The sequence below is a fragment of the Myripristis murdjan genome, chromosome 6, assembly GCF_902150065.1.
Source record: "Myripristis murdjan chromosome 6, fMyrMur1.1, whole genome shotgun sequence".
In the NCBI taxonomy this organism is placed as follows: domain Eukaryota; kingdom Metazoa; phylum Chordata; class Actinopteri; order Holocentriformes; family Holocentridae; genus Myripristis; species Myripristis murdjan.
In genome coordinates this window covers 18,929,066-18,951,155 of record NC_043985.1, presented here as the reverse complement: position 1 = coordinate 18,951,155, position 22,090 = coordinate 18,929,066, and the positions used below count along the sequence as shown (strand labels likewise).

The 22,090-nt window shown below is 42.7% G+C and overlaps 1 protein-coding gene across 1 annotated transcript; it reads right to left on the bottom strand.

The window, feature by feature from the left end:
• Positions 1 to 491: 491 nt before the first annotated feature.
• Positions 492 to 21,098, bottom strand: klf13 (Kruppel like factor 13). Its single transcript, XM_030053331.1, has 2 exons — positions 20,298 to 21,098; positions 492 to 7,462 (listed from the first exon to the last, which is right to left on the bottom strand). Exons 1-2 carry the CDS (start codon positions 20,734 to 20,736, stop codon positions 7,158 to 7,160), a joined length of 744 nt encoding a protein of 247 aa, XP_029909191.1. The 5' UTR covers positions 20,737 to 21,098; the 3' UTR covers positions 492 to 7,157.
• Positions 21,099 to 22,090: the final 992 nt, after the last annotated feature.

Genomic DNA, 22,090 nt, shown 5'->3' with positions numbered 1-22,090 from the left:
ACACTGGGTGTATAAGGGAAACATCCCATAATCTCTCATTCTATTTGGCCTGAAATAGATCCTGCAATAAGGAAAGACTCCTAAGCATTTGTTGCCCTGCCCATTGTTATTACCCCAGCAGTTACTGTAAATATTTGCATGGGTGCAATGAGGGAACAAGGTGTACTTCCTGTTGCTAGAAAAATACTGAAGCACATGTGAAAAGGATGTTTGATGGAGAAATCTGTGATTACTCCACCCACTTTGCTCCCCTCTGTAGCTCTTCACTGTAATTCTCAAAGCAGTCTTTAATGTTTGTGCAACAAAAAGGTGTATGATATCTAGGGTAGCATAATGCTTCCATCAACAATTTCTAGTGTTTACCCAAAGACTGCACTGTGATGTGATTGTGATTGTGACTGCAGTTTCTCCAGTAAACTGAGGCAATGGTTTACATAATCCTAAATGCCGTTAACTAAAAGGGAAATGAGCACGAATCATGTTGTAGCTGCTGATTTTATCAATTTATTTCCAAATGTAAACTTCACTATTTCATGCATACAAGTTATGACAACATACATTATTCAACAATCTGTTATTTTTCATATTTGCATAGGACATGGTCACAATATATTGTCTAACATGTAAAAAATAATGCCATAAAAAGGTACAGCAGAGCAACTATAGACCAGCACATTGAATGTGTATAGAATCTGAGGAACTGTACAACTGTAATACTTGAGTGTAGTGATTTTGGTTTGTTGAGAAAAGAAAATGACACCTGACAGTTAGATTGAGGTCATTGCAGAATGTACTGGCCATAGTTGAGTCAGAGTTATTTACAGAATAGATTATATTGGTGCTGGGAGAGGAGAGCAGCACCATGGAGTCACTACAACAGGCAACTGATGGTGATGGGCAGAGGAGATACACACAGAGGTATCAAGAGAGCAAGTTAACATCACACTGAGGAGGTACATTGAGGACAAACAGGTACAGGGTACAGAACCAATAGGCTGGCGAGAGGCTCTCTCCCAGTCTTACATTATAGAACATATAATCAAAGGGAAGCCATTGACAGCACTGTATGCTGAATAACCTGCAACAGACAAATTCCTATGAGGGCAAACATATCCAACACTTGATCAAGACCATGGTCAGCGTGCGTTTCTACTGTAGAGAGCGTTCGCTGTGCAGTGTCAGTTCAGGCAGTGGAGCGAGACCATGCGGTCACTGGAGGGTTACCGACGAAAACGGTCTGCGGCCCTGCCTCGCTGCATGTTCTTAGGTAACTCAGTCAATCTCTTTTGTGTTTCTCGACGTCGACTCATTCGGAGCTTGTTTTGTTCATGAGTAAAATGGGTTGTTCATTCAAGTGACTGATTAAAAAAAAATAATAATAAATAAACAGTTGCTTATCAGAGGTTCAGAAAAAGGTCCATGTCAAGCACATCAATAACATCCATCGACCGGCAAAAAACCTACAGCACATAAAATTGAACCCAGGAGTCAAAACTGGGGCTGGGTTTCAAAATTACTGCAACATTCATCTTTCCCTTCCAAGCCTTTGGTTACAACTTGAAACTGCGGAGCGTCAGATGAGGTGTGAACACCCCAGGCTTCTGCTGTCTGATCAAGCGTGAGGTCGTCCTCACCGCTCGAGAACCACTCTATCCTATCATGGCTGCCTCCTGAAGATTAGCAACTATCCCCACCGTAAAAAGCCTTAGGGCATTTCTAATGAGGGAAGATGTGCTCTGGGTCTTCTTGTTTCGAAATCTTGAATGCATGTTGTTCATTTGGAAAGAGACTGCAGAGTAGAGAGGAGAGAGTAAACCTGGGATTCGATGGCAATGAAAAACGTACCTTGTGCACAACTCACAACTTGTTAAACCTCACAGTCAAGACAGAGTTCTATTCATAACCTACAAAAATGCAGTGATGCATCGGTTTGATGTAAGCAGCACATTTATAGCAAATTCAATTATCAATCCTTTGGAATGGTTGGGCTTTCATTATCATTAAGATTGTTTATGTCCAAAAAAAAAAAAAAAAAACGTAAATAAGCCATTATACATTGCTTGTGTATTGTACAGCGAAAAGGAAACAAATTAAATAACAGGAAACCAATGAAAATAAAGCTACACAATCAAAATGTTTACATAAAGCAGAAAAGAAACATCTTAACTTAGAACACTTGCATATCAAATATGCAAAGTTGCTTCATTCAATCCTGTACATAACATAAAAACCTGTCACATTTATAAAACTGTACAAGTTTGTTTAATGTCCGGTAGTAGCTAGTTTTTGCGCCATCAAGGTTTAAATCGTCTTTATGGAATTACCATTATGTGTTTGGCACACAACTGCATGTATCATGCTTGTATTTTGTAATAAGTCATTATGAGTCATTCAATCAGAAAGTTGAGATGTCTGATCAGTGATACAATCATGTCATTAATATGAACTATTTTCATGAAGAATGATACTTCTTTACATACTAGGCAAAAACCAGTTCACTTGAATTAATTTTCATATTTAACAGAAAATAAATGATTAATAGCGTGTAATAGCAGGTTAACTTTTCAACAGCTGGGGTCTTCTGCTGGAAAACATTTAGAATTACTCATTCATGAGTGACTTATAAATCCAGTCTGTTGTTAATGACCTGCAGAAACCTTGTATCTCCGTTTTGTCATTATTTTAAGTCTGTCCTTTCACACAGGTGTTGAAAGACAGATTATTAATCTCAGTGGGATTACCAGGTTAAAATAAAGTGGGATTAAAAACAAAATGTCCAGCTATAGTTCCAGAGGAATGTATAGCTGACAGAGTCTCTTGCCTGTGAGACGTCATGACATTCCCACTGAGACAAATGGCTGGATGTCAGTATGAAAATAATGTTTTTTAGGCTTTATGAAATAAGAAAAGATTTTTATCATTTCTTAGAAAGATTATTTTAGGATCTACAAGGATTTGTGGGACTCTGACACTATGGGATGATTATTACAAAATAATGTAGCCCAGTGTTTTCTTTAAAAAAAAAGTAGGTCATTCAAGTAGGGACAAATAAACCACCAATTATTTGTGCTACTCATCTAGCAAACATCAGCTAAATGATCGATGTTTCAAAAAGATATGAAGGTAAAACAGAAGTCAAATATTTTTAAAAGGAGGTATGATTTTGAAAATATACAATATGAAACATTTAATATGAGACAAAAGTACACAATAATAAAAGTTTTCATGACTACATTGCTAACTCACAATGCTGTGGTCTCTATGCTTATGGAAAACTTTCAAAAGAAGCTAAACAATAAAGCAAATTTGTCACACTATCTGAAAAATTGATGTACACAGAGGTCTGGTGGTTTCCCTTTCTTATCATCACTCCCCCCGCCCCGTCTATTTTTTAACTTGAAGACTCTTGGGACAGCAGGCGGCAATAACCTGTATCCTGACATCAACAGAGCATTCAGTGTTTGTGATAAGAGGGCCGAACCCTCAATGGGGCTAAAATTATGCTATTTTTTCAAAAATGGTGCCTTAAAACAGCCCAACAAAAACCACAATGCTATGATAAATTCAAAAGATTTGCTGAAATGACCTGATGACAATGGAAAAAAAAATCTGAAAAAAAAAAAAAAAACATACATCAAATCAAATAATAGCAGAGACTGTACACCTTTCTCCACAGAAGTAAATATGACTATTTGACAACAAAAGCAAGTACAGTAAAAATGGACATGTACAAAACTGTGTTCAATGGCCTTTTTGTGTTGAATGATTCAAGTAGATTTGGTACAGTGAAAGTAAAAATTATTAGACACACCGCCTGTGGAGGCCCGTGTGTCGATGGTGCAGTCTGGATGGATAGACTGGGATCAACATTTTTGGAGCTGTCAAGTCTTTTTTGTTTTTAGTATCAGACGGTAGGAACTTTATGTAGCCTACTGTGAGTCCACTGACACCAAGGGTGAAGGGTTTTTAAAGGGGAATTTCTTTAAAAAAAAAAAAAAAAACATCTCCAGAGTGCCCAGTGCTTACTAAGTTGTAGCTGGACTTGTAGGACCGTAAGAAGACATACTAGGCAGGAGCTGGGCCTGTACTGAGGAGTTCCTGTGTTTCCAGTGTGGTTGGACACTGACCAGCAGTGAGCACTTTGCACCCAGGAACACCAGGAAGGCTGGCAGAAATTAACTGTGCAGTGACTGATGTTAGCATATAACGACAAAATCCACAAACTATCACATATCCGCTTTGCTGATGTTGACCCTGAGGTAAATGTGCAGATTATGGATTAAGAAATGATTTATGAAACCTGCTTGAGGGTGAGCCACTTAGAAGATTTTTTTTTTTCTTGCATGTTAAAAAAATGATAAATATTACAGACAGAGTCAAAGATTGACTACAACAGAAAAGTGAGTTTATGGATAGGAACCTAAAAAAAAAAAAAAGCTGCTCAACAGCAAATTCAAGAATTAATTTTTGAAAATCAAAGATTATACCCAAACGGTAAATATCTATCCCTCACTGAGAGCTACTGATCAGTGGCATTCAAAGTGTCATATTGCAGCCTGGAAACTATTTAACAGAGTTCATCTTACAGAGAGGGTTTTTTTTTTTCATGTGGTGTACTGAGGCAAGTACTGCATTTTATCTAAATAGGGGATGTTTTCTTTCTGGAGGATGTGATAAAGCTGATAATTATGTGTGGCTTTCTTCACAAGTTTAAAGAGAGATGGCTGCTGGGGAGACTGGGGGACAAGGCTTGCCATTCATACACTTACACCTGCTTGTCTGCCCCAGAAACCCTCTACACAGCTAGGGCGACTTTGTTAACATGCATATAGAGAGAGGCGCAGGATTATAGGGAAAGAGTTGGCCTGGTTGGTGGGGGTGGGAAGTGGGGTAGAAGCTCGAGCTTGCAATTTATTATGATGACATTGGAGCTTGGCAACAGTCTGCAGGGGTCAGACAGGACCAACCTACAATGGTTGAAACTATTTTTGACCATCATCGTGCTGAAGCATTAAAAGAAAATGTATGCATAACACAGACTGGCGGGGCTGCAGCAGTTTTGATAGTGGTGCCCTTTTGCATGGAAGGTTGACTGTGCCTTTTGCCTGACTTATTGAGGCATGTCTGTCTAGAAACACAAGTCAGCTTTCTCACGGGACATCTGAGCTTCACAGGCAGGAGGAAGTGAGGCTGGTGAGCCCCACACTTTGCTGATATGTTCATTTTGGCTCAAAAAGTTGTTACAACAGTTTAAAAGCCCCCCTTGTTACCAGCGAGAAGTTTAAAAGCAGCTGTTTGAGAGCTCAGGCTACGCGTTTGAATTTGAAGCGACATATTCCTTGGCATTTTGAAATTTGACTCCAGCAGTAATAGAGGATTTCTCCCTGTGCTTAGGGTGGAGTCGGATACATCCCACCCACACTGCTAGCATTGTATAGGTAGTACTGTTGTTGACACTCTTCTCTTTATACTCTTTGTAAAAACAGGGGATACCCCAGAGGTTGGATCAACCCAGTAATTACAGCCATATTTTCCCACAGTTTCCACTGTTGGCCAAAGCAAACTTGAAGTGCGTGGGTGGTGGCAGGGGGCGATGGGGGCGTCTGTGACTGGGTGTCTCTTCCTCTATGCTGCTCGGCTCATGATAAAACTTGCCTCTTTATCAGAAACTGCCCTGTCTTTCCAGCCTCCTGCAGATAATTGCTTTGTTCCCTCCACCACATTGCAGCCCAACCCAGCTCTGCCCTGCGCCGCTGTAACACTCTGGCCTACATTTGCCCCAACTTTCTGAGGCCCGGGCTGTGGTTTGGCAGGGTTGGTGCCCTACTGTGAGATTCGTTTTCTGACAGGACAGGTAGAGCCAGAAATGTTAGGGAGTACTCCCCAGGAATGGCATGTTCCCATCCCTCCTGTGGGCTGTGAATAGCTTCTTGTGGGATGCAGCTGTTTCCTCCAGGGAGGCCACAACAGGCAGAGTCGGGAGGAGGGAAGTGAGCTGGCTGTCTGGCTCTACCTGTGATACTGCCGACCGCCACAGCCAGGCCTCAGTGCAGGCTGGCTTACAAGACTGAATAGAAAGCTTTCATTCACTCTTGTCTTTGGTACTTTTTCCAATGTGCTTGTGAGAGGGATAAACATTGTTTCAACTGTGGTCCCTTTTTCTTGGTTTTGCATGAAATACTGTAGCGCTTTTTTTTTTCTAAATATGGAAAAAACAGCTGCTTTCAGACTTAAGTGTCTCTATTTAAAGGTTCCTAGTAGTGAGTATCTCAATAAAGATTGTTACCCTTCCAATGCAGATTTACAAAGGACATGCTGCACGTCGCTGTTCAATGAAATACTTATTTAACCCAGTGTAATGGTAACTGAATTTTAACATTGCAGTGGAGGAACAGGACTATTTTGTTTACTGCTGTGGGGGGGGTTCTGGGATTGTTTTCATTACACACAGCAATTTCACACACACACATAAGGGGGAAAATAACATGAAGTTGTGTATGAATGACTGTATGACCAGGGCTAGTTTCCTTGAAAGTGAAAACTAACAAAAACAAAGGAAAAGAGTGCAAATTGTGTTGAGTGTAAGGCTGCTATATGTATGTTTCTCTTCACCATGTTCATTCTTTCAAGCTAACAAGGCCATCCCTGAGCAGGGCATAAAATTCAACCCCTGTTGAATTTCAGAGTAAAGTGATGCGTTTATTGTGCAGTAAATGTGAGTACTGTTACGTACTGTGGTACTACAGAAAAAACAACTGTCTTCAATCCTGAGGTGTATGTGTACCCCTTCTCCTCACCCATTCAAGAAAAAAAGAACAAAAAAACTACTTGATAAGACTTGTCAGTGTGTCTGATTTTTTTTCTTCTAACCCTTGTTTAGTTGACTGAGAACACTGCTGGACAACTAGCCATGGTCAGAAGCTAAAAAAATACAGACATATGGTACAGAATGTAAATATTGCCATCTGGGAAAGGCATTACCTTCTTTTAGGATCACACAAGTAATTGCACTACAATAAGCAGTTATGTACAGTATGGTACACCACAGCAAGCGCAGGATTAGCAAAGGGGGGTTGCTGACAACTGTGCAACACACGTGTTATGAAGAAAACACAGGCCTCGTAGCTTGGAGGCGGAAAGTGCGACCGGGTTTCAGTTTAAGGCGAGTTGGCGGGGCTGAGGGTGGGGCTGGAGGCATCGGAGCGGCTGTAGTCGCTGAGGGAGCCGGGACGCACGGTGTTGCCGCCGCCGCCGCCGTGGGGCCTCTTCAGCATGCCGGGCTGGAAATCTGAGTGGCGCCGGGCGTGCTTCATCAGGTGGTCGCTGCGCATGAAGCGCTTGTCGCAGAGCGGGCAGCCAAACTTCTTCTCCCCTGTGTGGGTGCGGTAGTGGCGGGCCAGCTCATCAGAACGGGCGAACTTCTTACTGCAGTCGGGCCATGTACACGGAAAAGGCCGTTCTCCTGTAGCACAAAGAAGATAGGAGACACTGTAGTCAGTATATAGGAAACAGCAACAACAACAACAAAAAAAACATCAACACTGCTTAATCTTAAAGGAATACTGTGCAAGTGTACTTCAAATACACATAATTCACTGTATAAATACGACAGCTTCAGAGTTGCTGCAAGGCTTATTTTTTCACTCTGACAGAACTAGGCTAACAACTGCCACAGACTTCAAGTCTTTATGCTAAGCTAACCTGAAATAGGAACCAAACCACTGGATGCACAGAGGTGAAAATGGTATCCAACATCTTGTCTCCAACTGGGTAAGTCATTCTTCATTAAAATGTTTATTTTTATAGCCGTCATTAAGCGCAGAAAATATCAAAGAATATGATTTCCTTTCTAGGCAGAGAGAGAGACCTATCAGTTGATCTCTCCTGAGTCTAACATTCGGTTTCATTTGATGAAAGAGGCCTGACTGTGGCTTTCAACGGATGATAAACATACATGTGGGTCATGTTGTATTTATATTGGTCACATGTTGACCTTGTAATTGATGCAGGTGCACCTGAGGAGTCAATCAGATGGAGGCAGGAGGAATAAAAACTGCGTTTGTGTTCTGATCAGATCATTTCAGTCTAACGTGTGAGAGTGGACTTTTTGTTCCTACCCAGCAACACTGCCATTCTCCCCGTAAATAAGCTCTCATTGGTTTATACTTCTGAAAATGCCTGTCCACGTTAAGCCCCACCCAACATCCTGTTTCAACAGGAACAAATGCATTAGAATAAGGAGACAAGAGGCTCTCAAAATGCAGTTTCATTATGACTTGAACTATTAACCCAGGCTAAGATGGAATCAGTTACATAAGGTTGTTAGGGACTAGTAACAGTGTGGCTGAGTGTCATATGAAACAAATGGGAAAAAAAAGCCATAAACAATAAACTAGTGATAAGTATTCCCAGACTGGCTGTTCTGCGGGCACTCACAATGTTACAAACAGCTTACCAAAGCACCATAGGGCACGGATTTATTAAAAGGTGTTTACGGGTCAACAAGTCATGAACACTGCCATGCATAGCTAACAGACATTTTCAGACAAGACTAGGCCAGCTGAACAAGACTGGGCTGTTTTCTGTTCTTACTCCTCTCTGCGTCATCAAGGCATAACGATCACAAGGTTATTGATAGGTCATACGAGTTCCGCACAAAGAAACTCTGTGTGCCCTGCTGACTTCAACAAAAAGCAATCATTTCGTCTTCAAATACAACTTTCAACAATGCTATTCCATGTTCACGGCTGATTTATATCTGCCGTGCGCCTTCGGAGGAACATCTCTGGAAAGTGAGGAAAATGTTTTGCAAAATGTTTTGAGCAACGGACACGCCGTGTTTCTTTCCACGTGATGCATTCACAAACTTAGGTTCAAGATGTGATCACACTGAAGAAAGTAATGGGGTGGAATATGTTCAAATTCAAAATCCACACAAGACACCTTTAAAAAAATCAGGGAAGAGGGGACAAAAAGGCTGCAGTGAGCCATGGGACTTGGGGCAAATCACCTAAAAATTGCCCCTCTGCTAGAGGAACAGCCACACAGTTTAATTATCTTAGCTCCAGATGCTAATCATATTCACAATGGTTACCCAGCCCATTTTCCACCATGCAACTATCTGTGACTCTGCGCATGGGAAATTATACCCTTCCCCCCTCCATCAGGCAATAAAAGTGGGCTTTGACACACATCTACCCAAAGCCAGATGGTACTATATATCTTGTTGTGGTTTCCTTCTATTCTGATGTGGAAACAGTGTGTATGGAGTCTAAACGCTGTGTTCTGCACTCACTGGCCGGTATGGCTAATGCTGTATTCCTTTTAGTTCCATTTCAGTGATTTTCTGCCTGACAATAGCTAGATCCAGCATTCTAATTTTACCAGCGTGACCTTGCGGTGCTATAACGAAGGGCAGGGCATATTCCTTTAATGTTATAGTTCTTCACATAGAATAGCATCAATCATCATGTGCAAAACTAAGCCAGGGATTTGATATATGAAAAGGAAGACACACTGACATGCATAAATGTTTATTGGTAGCATGACAAATAAGCGCATAAGAGCAGGCTGCCAAACGCTATCTTTGTTCTGTGGTTTCCCTCAGGGCCACAATGGAAACAGTGCTGTTCAGCATCAAACGCTCATATGCTACCTGATGCCAATGAGCCTCATAAACAAGAACTACGAGGCATGGTCCCTCCCCCTATACTGCATGGTTACAAAACATGCAGACAGACAGAGCAAGTCTAGACAGCCCAGTCTGTTCCAGCCTCAGACGCCTCACCTCAGCTCCAGACAAACTCAGTCAGCCCTGCCCACTGGAGTTCCTGCTCGCTCTTACAGGGCTCAGTGTTCATGCACTCTGGCACACACAGATGTATGCATACACACATACATTTCCCACAGCCTTGCGAAAACACCTCCTTTCTACCAAGATTAATTCACAAATCATCTATCCTCGCACGCACTGTTCTCATTCTGCCACTAGAGTAAACACACAAAGGAACACACAGTTTCAAGTTGTCTTTCCCATAAAAAGCTACAATGTATTAAGACGAAGAGGTCATGTTTGTTTGAAATTATATACACATTCTGGATCAAACCCTCCAAGAGGCGGAAACAAAACAGCCAAAAAAACGAGAATTAGGCAATAGATCCTGAGGAAAGAAGGACACTACACTCAGTAGGCTTTTGAGTCGCTCCACACACTTAAGATAGTCTCTGATTTCCTACCTTATTAACAAGAGAAACAGCCTGTGGTGCCACCTGGCATGGCAAAACGAGTTATTGGCTAAAAAGTAGAGCTAAGCTCTGCAGGCTGCTTAAGGCTCAATAACCAGTGTAACGGATCCAACAGCATTAATATTTAACCGGACACCAGAGAGCTGGGCTGAGATATCCAGTCTAACTGCCCTGATACAGTAATACAGTCATAGTGGAAGCATCAGGTATCCAACACCAGCTCACCGCGATGTCCTATACTATTTAGAGATCCATGAGTTCTCAAGAAAAGAGAGCAAAAACAGACACACAGCCCATTTTTCCCTTCCACCTTTTTGCACATTTAGATCAAAAATATTTCTATGCATCAAAAAAGAGAAGGGCAGCCTCTGTAACGTCAGCCTTGAAACATTCACTTACATAAAGCAAAACATGCAATGCCCCAATTAATTTAGCTCGTTTCATAACATGAGGCTTGGGATGTCCACGAGGGTGGTAAAAGACAATTTCGGGTAGTGCTAGGGAGGATTAAGGAACAAACACTTTGATCCTGAGTGGAAATGATGATAGGGACTATTATCCTCAGTGGTGGGAGGGTGTCACTCGCACAGATATTTCAATAGACTGCAGCCACAACTCAGCATCTCCATGAAAGAGAGAATCCAGTTGGCCACTCCCCTCAGCCCTTTCTTCTTCCCATTCACTCTCGGTGCTGTCCCAGCAGGGCAGCGTGGCGACTGCGATAGCTTTGCCTACAGATTGGCTGGTCCATCTCTGGCAGCGTACCACATCCACAGGGTGTGGTTTGTCTTGCTCAGAATGTGTGAGATATGGCGGGCGAGACATGTGGGGGGAGTAATTAGGGGAGCTTTTCCCTAACGAACACAATGACCCAGTTACCCGTTGAGTGAGTTACATCATGCACGCAAACTGTACCTCTACTAAGCACTAGTGTCCCCCTCCAAGGCGATGTGATTATGTCACAGGTACTCTTGTTATATAACTGTTCCTTTTGGGGCCACTGGGTCAGTAAATAAACAGCTCATTGCAGCTCCTCTGCCTCTATCCTCCTCACATTCTTGCCTTAAAAATCGACTCCTGGGCTTGTGCAGAAATGGTTAAGAGTAATGGAATCTGGGTAGGTCTCTGGGGTATAAGGGACACAGTCTGCAAAGGGGAGATCAAATCACTTTTTGACGTGAGCAACAGAGGACTCCGATTCAGTCACCTGCTCCAACAACAGCTACCAGCATTTCAAACAAGTGCAGATAACATTCCTGATCTTTCCTCAGGCATGGGCCAAAACTATCACACAGCTTACGGTTAAAAAGCCTCATGTGAGTCTGCCATAAGAGCACGAGAGTACATAGCACTGTGGCCTGAGAAAAAAGGGAGGGAGGGAGGGAGGGAGAGAAAAAAACAAACAGTTCCTGTGGATGCATCAGAGATCACCTTGAAGTTAACTTTGCTCCACGTAGACACAGTAAGTACCAGAACAGGAAATGTCTCTTACTCAGAAACCAACAAAGGCAAAACGCACACTAAAGCTATGTGGACTTCTACAAGCTGTGTCGGTGAGGTTAGAGTCATTCTGCAGATCACAGCTCATCGGGGTTAGAGCTGCCTCACCTCAGCGCTGGCTTAGTGGCACAGCCAGCTTGGCAACATGAAATCAGAGGGACACCACTAACTCCAGTGCTAGGGCTCACCAGAATCCTGTAATTTTCTTACATGTTTACAACCAAATATGACCTGGAGGCAACCAGCAACCAGTCAGACAGCCATGCTACACTGACTAAGTGCTGGAGCGGGTCTTTGTCCATGACATCACCCACCATGGGACAAGACAGGGTTAAGTTCCTACCCAACTGCCTCTCCCTCTCTCTCACCCACTATAACATGCCATGAGGATATAAACACAAACATGTGTGGGGAAAACAATAAACATACATTAAGGCTTACCAGCTCCTCTTTTCATCACGGTTACCCAACTTTAACATGCGCTCTATGCAGCCCCCGCCTACCCCAAAAATAACAACAAAGGCTCGGAGAATTCAGTGTGGTCTGAAGAAAAAGAAAAAGAAAAAAAAAAAAGAACGCGAGGAAGAAAGAAAACATTGCTTGATTTGAAATACTTCAGAGCTCAGAGCAAGTGTTTGCTGGTATTCATCTATGAAAAATTAGCTCTGTGGGGGAGGCGTCAAATTACTGAGAAAATCACTCAGTCAAAACATGTTTTCTCAAAGGCTCCATCGCGAGTTTGACGCAGATACGTTTGAGAATTAGTCGTCTCTGCAGGGGTAACAAAGAACCCATGGGTGGGTCAGGTGTTGGTGATGAGGACTGGTCAAGCAAAAGCCCCTAAACTAGTGCGCATTTGATCTATTATCATCTTTTGTCTTTACTGAGAGGACCTTGCTTGCCATTGAATGGTCTGCCTCCCCTTGTGGGCCTATAGCTGTCACGTTGTGAACAATAACAGCAGCCTCGCTCCCAGCAGGAGAGGCTCTCCTGTAATGCATTTCAATCAGACAGGCTGTGCGAACTAACCGTAACTCACTCCCCCTGGTCTGCACTGCACACGGCTATTGACATTCACCCAGAGACATACAGTGGGGTCGAGGGTGACTGTCTGATTCCTGCAGACACTTAGCCATACATTACTTCATCCCTTTAACTCTTTGGAGGCACGGGATAGCTCAACTGCATTGACCAGCTCATCACATTTGCCTCAATTAGTTTGAGTGGGCTCTCTCTTTCAGCCTTGAGTGCAAGCTAAAACGACCTGAAGCCTTGTTGTGTTGCAGTTTTTGTTGTCCGCTAATCTTTTTAACCCTGGTTAACTAAGGACATGGAAACAGCTGCAGACATTAATGGGTGTTTACGGTATGTCCACAGAAGCACTGGCAATGGCAGGTGGGAGCAGGGATACCCTATCATCCGTGACTCTCACTCACGCAGCACAATGCCAGCTCATTCCACTGATGGAGTCAAATACTACAGCTCATATGAGATACTGTAGATATCCTTGCTATCCAGTATCAAACAAAGAGCCACAGCCCTGCAAGAGGCCTCACTACAGCGCATGGAGATAAGACGAGATACAGGCTGGAGATGGTGCCTGCTGTCCAACATCTTATCTGATACTCTCAGAGAGAGTGAGAGAGGAATATTTTCATGTCTCTGTGAGAAACGGTTATGCCCCCTCCTCCCCCATGGCTCTATGCCCTATGCTCCACAAAATGCTCCTCATCTTCCTCGGAGGACCACACCCCAGTGCGCCATGGTCTGCCTGCCATGATCTGATTTATCACCCAGAGGAACGGGGACACACCTTATAGTCTATAATGAAGGAAACCAACCAAGCTAGTGGTAAAACCCTTCATCTGACATCAGGTCTACACAAAAACGGGCATTTCCTCTCTTATTCAAGCCTCGCCGAATTCATCGTGGAGGACGCTGTCAGGGTGCAACCCTCCAAACAGACCCTCTTCAGCACTGAGCTGACAGGGGTGTTCTCTCCTGCCGAGGTCGCAGCCCTTCAAACGTTAATCAGATTAGCTGCAAATGCAGCTGAATAAATGACCCACATCAATGGAGGGCATTGACAGTGTATATCCTGGTATCTAACCCCACCCCCACCCCACAGTACTGTATGTTCTCTCTCTTTGTACTGCAGATCCCTCGCTCGCGTGTGAAATGCAGTTGGCGGTTTTTGTACAGTGGAGTTGAAAAATGCAGTGTTCCACAGGTCTATATCCCTCTCTTCCTGCCTTTGGTAATCGACACCCCGTCACAAGCTGCGGCCAGGGCAAGGCCTCGCAACACAACACGCTTCAGCACCTATTTTGCTTTGCATTGGAGCAGGCTAGAGAACAGAGGGAGGGGCTGGCATTGGGGGAAATACACAGAGCTGCTTTTATAAAACTACTCCAGAGCTAACTAAAGAATACATGAGCTCTATGGGCCATTGAAAACAGCACAGCAAGGCAATTGCCTGACAGGGGCCTTTCAGTATTATGAATGTCAGGCATGCTTGGCTGCTTAAACACAGTTGAATGGGGTTATATACTGCGACATCAGTCAGGAACTATCCTACTATTGGCTTTACATGTAAAGGTATAGGATAACATATGGACAACAAGGATGCTGCTGCACTTAGATATGGCTTCCTTAGTCTGTCAAGGATTGGGATCTTCGAAAAAGAAAAAAAAAAAAAAAAACAGCAGCAGAGCTGACCCAGAGGATTAGAACAGGCAAGATGGTAGCTCCAGTTTGGTTTTATTTACATCCCAGGGATCAAGTAGATTTAACTAAGACCTTGTTTTCATTGGACACATAGTGTGCAGCAACACATGACCTTCATGGGCCAATCAGATTCCATTTACAATAGCCCCCTTTAGGAAAACGTAATCATACTGGAGGCCAGAATGTTGGAATTTGTCCATTGGTGAATTCATGACAAATTTCAACTGTAATATCACCAAAACGAAGAAGACAGTGGGGTTTAACACCTCCTGACTGTACTGCTGTTGTTTTATTAAACTCTAGGTGGAAACAGACTTGAATTGGGAGGCAGGGTGGAAATCCTGCCATGTGGCGGGTAGACAGAATGACCTTTTGTGCCCCAGCAGAGATGCTACCCAGCCCCAAAGCCAAGGTCAGACTCAAGGGAAGAGCAGGAAAACCCCATCTCCACCCTGCTACCTCATCACTGCCACCAACCACACAGGAACACAGTGCACTCTGTGTAGTGGAGCAGGCCAAAAATAAAACCACTGGCAGAGATGTAGAGATTCCCACTTCATTTTCCATGTGGAATTTGGGATAATTTCATGGTAAAATGTGTCATTAAGCATAAGTTATTTAACTAAAAATAGGCATGCATGTAAAACTGGGTCTACATGGTAGTGGGACCATGCTGCCTGGTGGTGCCACTTATTTTTTTAGGACAGCTGGTGGGGGGCTCTGTGACTATCTCACAATATTAGAGGTACCCCCAGTAAAGCACAAAAGAGATCGAGACAAAATGTCAAACCAACTGTAAAATATGCCATTAGCCTCTTTGTCTTTGAGAAATATTGACCCTGTTCCACCCAGTGATTCAAACAGTTCAGCACTGGTCTTGTACACTGACAAGATGGCCCTCTGTGAGGCCCAGCTGTGGGGGGCACAGAAGGCTCAAGCTGTTCTTTCTGAAGAAGACATGACTTGTAATGAGCTTGTCAGGGGCCATCTCTCCTTTGGAGATGGCAGTTTGCATGACATGACCAGAGCAGAGTAATGAGGCCGCACAGAGAACTCCCTGTACTCCATGACCACAAGACACTTCTTGAGAAAATGGGTCTTGGTCATTAGGGACTGTTATGCCTCTGAAGACAGAGGGTTAAACAAAAAAGAATAAATTTAGTGAGACTCACTAGTGCTAGGTGAAACTCCTTAGAATGAATCAGAACCTGTTTCACCTTGCATGGTTTTGGTTTCAAGGTCTAATGGTCACATCATTCTTTTCCCGTACTCTGTTACGGTTTACTGCAAACCCGAGTTAAACTGTGTATTAGCATCACATGACCCCATTTTCCGTGGTATAGGACATGTGTATGTGTATGAGATAAGCCCTACCTCGCTCTGCAGGAGATCAGACAAAGCTGTCTCGTAACCTTAGACCCCAAACTGCTGTGGATTCCATGCTATCAAACTCAGCACAATATAATGAGTGATTTATACTCGGTGCAGACTCTCATGTCTGCTACATCCTGATGTCTCTCTCACAATGTACCCTGACAACCTGTAATGCAGGATAAACCTCAAAATGAGGATAAACCTCAAATGACACCTGCTAGCAGGCCATGGCAGGACCTTTAACTGGGAATTCTATATGCACTGATATAGATAAACCTGATCTCATCAACATACGACTTATGTCTACTATGCCATGATTCAAATCATATGGTACTACAATGAGATGAGCAATTGTCTTATTACTTCAGTAGGGAAATCAGTATAGTAGTTGACTTAGCATTAAGAATTCATCACTGCATTTCAAACAGTGATCCACGGGTTTGGAAGAAAACAAAATACATCGTCAAACTAGACCTGCTGTCAGTGAACGACAGCAGGATATAACTCTAAAAGTGCCTGAGATTGGCCTGATGGTGGCACTAGAAGAAAGGTCACCTATGGTCATGGGGTCATCAAAATCAACAGGGCAGTTCTTTTAGGGGTCATGTGCCCACTGAATTTGAAAAGATGACAATAAATGATATTTGATTTAGTTTTTTTCACAAATTGAAAGTTTGCCTTGATGGTGGCGCTCGAGGAAAAGTCATAGGTTCGTAGGGCTCTAAAACAGCCAAGAGCGTGCAAAGCAAATCTGAAGATTCAAACAAATAGTATTCAGGTTATTACATTCACAGCCAGGATCTGCAGTGGTGGCGAATCCTCAATATCCCCAACATAAATATTAATAGACTTAGGTGGATAGTGAACTGAATATTGTAGAATTTGATAAAGGTATAGTAAATATAGCAAAAGTTCACATTTCATCAAATCTCCATTCTTTCCATTCGTACATGTCATAAGTAGCAAGACTTGCAACCTATTTCAAAGTACTTAATGGCAAATAGCTGATCTCCATGAATAACAAGAAGTTAAAAATAAAAGCAAAAACAAGATAAATGTCACACAGCAATCCATGCATGGTTTGAAACAAAGAATATGAAGCCTCTCCGAAGACATTACTGTGAGGTGAAGTTAATTTTGAACCAATGCTGGGACTGAATTTTTGCACTGCATACATTGCCAAAAAAGCTAAAATGCAGTTCAGGCTCCAGTTCCCGCTGCACTCTGATAAATTACATACAGAAGGATTTTAAAAGCTGGGATGAGGCTTTGGGCGTTACAGAAGCCAAGTAAGGATGCCTGGTCTCTGGCTCTTTGTTTTGTGTCTGTGATAGTGTCCCCCCATCAATTAGATAGTGGTGTTTGGCTGGGATTGGGCAGGAATCTATTCTCTCTTTACTCTGCTAGTCGAGGCTGAAGGGAAGCACACTGACTGCTGGCTCTCTGAAACACTGCAAGTTCAACTGAGGCAAAGCAGCTGAACTCAGATGACCCACATTCTCCGACTATCCAGTCAAATAAGCAGAAACTGCCATTATTATCCAAATTCATAGGGCACAAACCAATTGCACAACCAGACACAGGAGTATATCCCTGCAGGAAGGCATGCAGAAGGCAAAAGACGAGGGTAGGGCGGATAGAGAACAAAATGTACTAAAAAGACACAGGGGTGTGAATCCAGACATTTTATTTCTGTAGGAAATAACTTCAGTAATATTACTGGACTATGAGCCCCCTGGTTATGTATACACATAAAACAAATCAGTGTTTCATTTTCTGAGTATGAATGTGTTTTTCACAATGTAACAATGACAACATAACACTGCAGACATGCTATGCACCAAGTTGCATTTGGTGTAAATAGGGCTGTGGCAGGCATTACACATGCCTGCCACAAGAATACAAACCATTTGGACTGAAAATTAACAATACCAATACACACCCACTCTAAAAAAAATAGCACTGCAATATTCCTGGAGGGACATATAGTGTCTCTGTAATGCTCAACCATAAGTTTATAATGACCTTGGCATTATTATCTACCATGGCATCAATATGATATTCTTCAAAGGGATATTACACCTAGTTCACAGTATTGCTGTGAAATGAAGAGCATCCAGGTAAAGCCCTTACCTCTTCACTGATCTACCTTATTAGATCTATACCGTCCACAAAGATGATGTAGATAAAGAGAACTGGGTGAGGTATATGATGCATGCAAACATAAATATGTACAGAACCAGAATCTTTGCATTTGTTTTGTTCTCCTTTTGTTACAAGTCTGGGACAAGACATGTCTTTGAGTCCTTGATCAGAGAACCTATGTAACCTTGTAGGGCTCTAAGAGCTCAGCAGCTGTTATGCAAGCCAGTACCAAACCATGCAAAGCCTTGTAACTAATCAGAAGAATTAAGAAATCAATTATATAAAAATGATGCATTATTTAGATTGCTCAGTTTGCAAAAAATAGATACAAACTGTGCACCATCCACAAAGCAATAGGGGATACAACCGCAGCAACTGATATGGCGAAGGGGAAGCACATATGACAGAAAAAGAAAAGAGGTCCTAGAACTGACCCCTGGGGAACCCCATGTAACTGAAGGGACAGATGAAGACATAAACATTGCCAATACATTCAGTGAATGTTCTAGTAGACAAGGTGGAGAACCACTTTACAGCATCTCCAGAAATACCAACAAATTTACTAAGTCTAACAATTGAAAAAAATATAGTCATTTGTGCCAAAGGTTGTCGAGCAAGATGTCATTAATAACCATTAGCATTACAATTCAAATATTGTGTTTTGGGGATATGCCAGACTTAATTTCAAAAGTGTTGCTAAAACCACCTCTAGGAGCTGCACAGCAACTACCTTGTTGAGAATTTTGGAGATAAGTAGTAATTTGGACATAGGTCTCTAGGTGGTTAGAAGAAATTGATCAAAACAATCAGAGACTGATTCAGAAGAAGGTAGACTGACAGGCAGGACCTCTTTCAGAAACTCAAGGGGAATAACATACAAACATGAAAGACAAACGTGTGATACCATCTGAGAACCTGGACCAGCAGGCTATAACATATGCAGGTAAATGTAAAGAAGACAAAGAGACAATCTTGATTATGAAACCACTGATCCTGGCAACAGCATGGTTACCAAAAAAAAAAAAAAAAAAAAAAAAGAGAGAGAGAGAGAGAGAGAGAGAGAGAGAGACCTAACAAAGAAGGTGGCAGATACAATAGAAAGAGCAGGATTTACAAGTTGACTGATAGTGTTGAATAAAAATCTGTTGAATATGTTTGCTTGCAGTTAGTAAATCAGCAGCTCTTGAATCCTATTCACCATTACAGATGTAAGTTGCATGATAGATAAAGTTCATACAATGTGGTTCTCATGTGTTTCCATTTCCCCCTGATCAGTCTAATGGGGTGATGCTGATCTAAGTGTGCCAATGCATGATATAAGTGGGAAGCATGATTGTGGGCTGTAGCCTATAGAGCAGAGGGAAAGGCTCCTTTAGCCTCAGTCTGGGATCTGCTAGCTGAGTCTGTTGCTGGCCAGATCAGCTGGCAGTCTGTCTGGCGGGGGTGTGGCACATCACAACAAAGGGCTTTGGGCAGACAGGCGACTGCACAGCTATTATCAGCCCCCCAGTTTGACTTGATCTACATCTTTCCCCCCTCAGTAGCCTATCCTGCGGAATGCAAAGCGCAGATATGGAGGAACGCTCCTACAGGAAGGTCAAATGAAATATGTTGGTGATGTGGATAGCCTCATTTCTCATTTGATGACCCTTTCTCCCTGCAGTGTGACGGTACCAAATGCAACTTACCGGACTGATTTGGGAAACTTTTTGCATGTCCGTGTAGAGAAGATAACCCTATAACTGCACTAGGCTCCTCTGTGATGCACATTAGGTGACGTTACTCGGGGGAAAAACATTTTCTGCTGCCACTGAACTAACCAAAGTTTGATTTTTAGTTAATAACCACAGGGGAAAGCTCGAAATCGGAATTTAATTCTGCATTTGCACTGCAGTGTCAGTCTTTACAGTCCAATGCAGGGGGGTGCAAGAGGAAAGCCGTGACAAAGCTCTGAGTCTTGAGTGGGAGTGGCACTATTTTCGACTCCCTCCCCTGAAATTAAAAGGGCATTTCGCAAAGTTGTATCCAACTTAAAGGAACAATGCGATTATAAGATACACAGCAGTGCAGACTATAAATACTGATCATATCCATACTGGGTGGATCCAAAGAACACACAGGCTCAGTGAATTAGACCAGTCGTTCAGCCCTCCCTCTGTGAAAATATCGCATTGACTGTAAACTGAATCATATTCTCTAGCAGTATTCACGCTTATAATAATCGCGTCCACTCTCGTAGGCAGCGATTTCTGCAAGTAGGCTAGCGTTCAATACAGCAACAAACATTTGCATCCAATGAAACTGACCTGTATGTGTCCTTAGGTGGGCTTTGAGGTGGGAGGATTTGCCATAAACTTTTTCACAACCTGAATAGTGGCATTTGTGCTTTTTCTGAGGTGATTCTTGTTCAATTCGACCTCTCAATCTTTTGCCTCTTTGTTTGAGCGAAGGATCGGAGATGGTGGTAGGTGTGGCAGAGTTTCCATCATCTATGAGGTTCGGCATGCTCTCATCCTTTATTTTTGCCTGGTCGGCAACATTGTTGGGAGTCTGCTGGTTAAAATCCGCCAGAATCCGCGCCACCACAAAAAGAGAAGAGTTATCTTTTACCAAGGGCTCCTTTATTTCCTCTCCGTTCTTGGAGGAGCACGGGATTTCTGGTTTAATCTCCCTATTCCCTTTAGGAGCGTGGACAATTGCACGACTGGACATAGAAACAAGGCACTCTGCTGCAAAGTGATCCATTTTGTCTTGGAAACAGCCCCCTCTGCTTCTTTATGACATTCAAAAATAATCTGATAGCGTGTAAAAAGTACTTGTTCCGTGGTTCCCTTTGTGTGTTGTTGGTGGTGGTGGTGTTGAGGAGGAGGAGGAGGAGGTCGCTCTCATCAGAGAGAACTGACTTTATGATCTTACCCGGCTTTCCAATATCATCAACATCCTGTGAGAGAAACGTCTCGGGTAAAAGCGCAGACAGACAAAAGGCAAAGTCTCTGTTTTAGTGCAACGGTGCTGGTAGCAAGAACTCTAAAAACTTGGATGTGGTAACTCCCATCGCGGCTTCAAACCACTCTCCAGCAGAGTGAGCGTGTCTCCTGAGCGCCTGTTCCTGCTGGTTGTATCCATGCTGGGGGCGTGTCGACCGGCAGCGCTTGGCAGCATCGTCAGAGAAGCCGCTCATTCATTGGATACTGCGTGTCCCTAAATGCACCGCAGAACTTCAGTCGCTTGAAAGTTTCACCACAGGTTGCCACCTTGCATTGAAATGGTGAATCTTACCGGGTTACGCTTTGCAGACGCAAATCTATATTTTTACAAAATATAGGTAAATAAACAAATAAACAATAAATAAATTTATTTTATTGTATATGGCTTGCCATGTTGTTTAGTTTGTCTTGTGGTGCACCATACTCTTCCATAACTGCACACTGAGCTCTTACATAATTTTGTCATAATAGTGTTGTAAGCACATCTGATAGTAATGACAAATAATGCAATCAGGTTTCTTAGAAAAAAGGGTAACCTGACAATGTGGGCATCAGTGGGTGGCACCAAAGTGAACCTTTTGTGGGGGAAAAGAGTCATGTTCAGATCCTTGTCTGCACAGTGAAACTGCATCATATTACTGTTTTTATTAAGTAGTCTGAGTAAAAGCCATTATCCCTTTTTAAATCTATGCCAACCTTAAAGGAATGTATATAAAAAGAAGTGTATGAGTTAGAAGATAATGTTAAATCTTTGGGGCAGTTAAGATTTGGATTGTGTGTGTGTGTGTGTGTGTGTGTGTGTGTGTGTGTTGGGCTGCAGCTCATTAATCAGTAAGATGTCCCTAATAATTTGTACAGTGAGTATATATTAAGAGTGTCACCATCTTGGAGCATTCAGCACACTCTGGGACCTCTGGGAGGAGAAGGTGCAGCGGAGAGCTCAAACGTTTCCAACAACAGCCAAATTATTGGCTAAGCTTGCTGCGATTCCACACAGGGAAAATAATTCTTCTCCTCAACCACTCACAGGCTTTTAATTACAGTCGAGCAAAAGAGGGGTTAGGGGTATAAACGTGACTGGCAATAATTTTACAGTTTTTCTGATTCTGCTC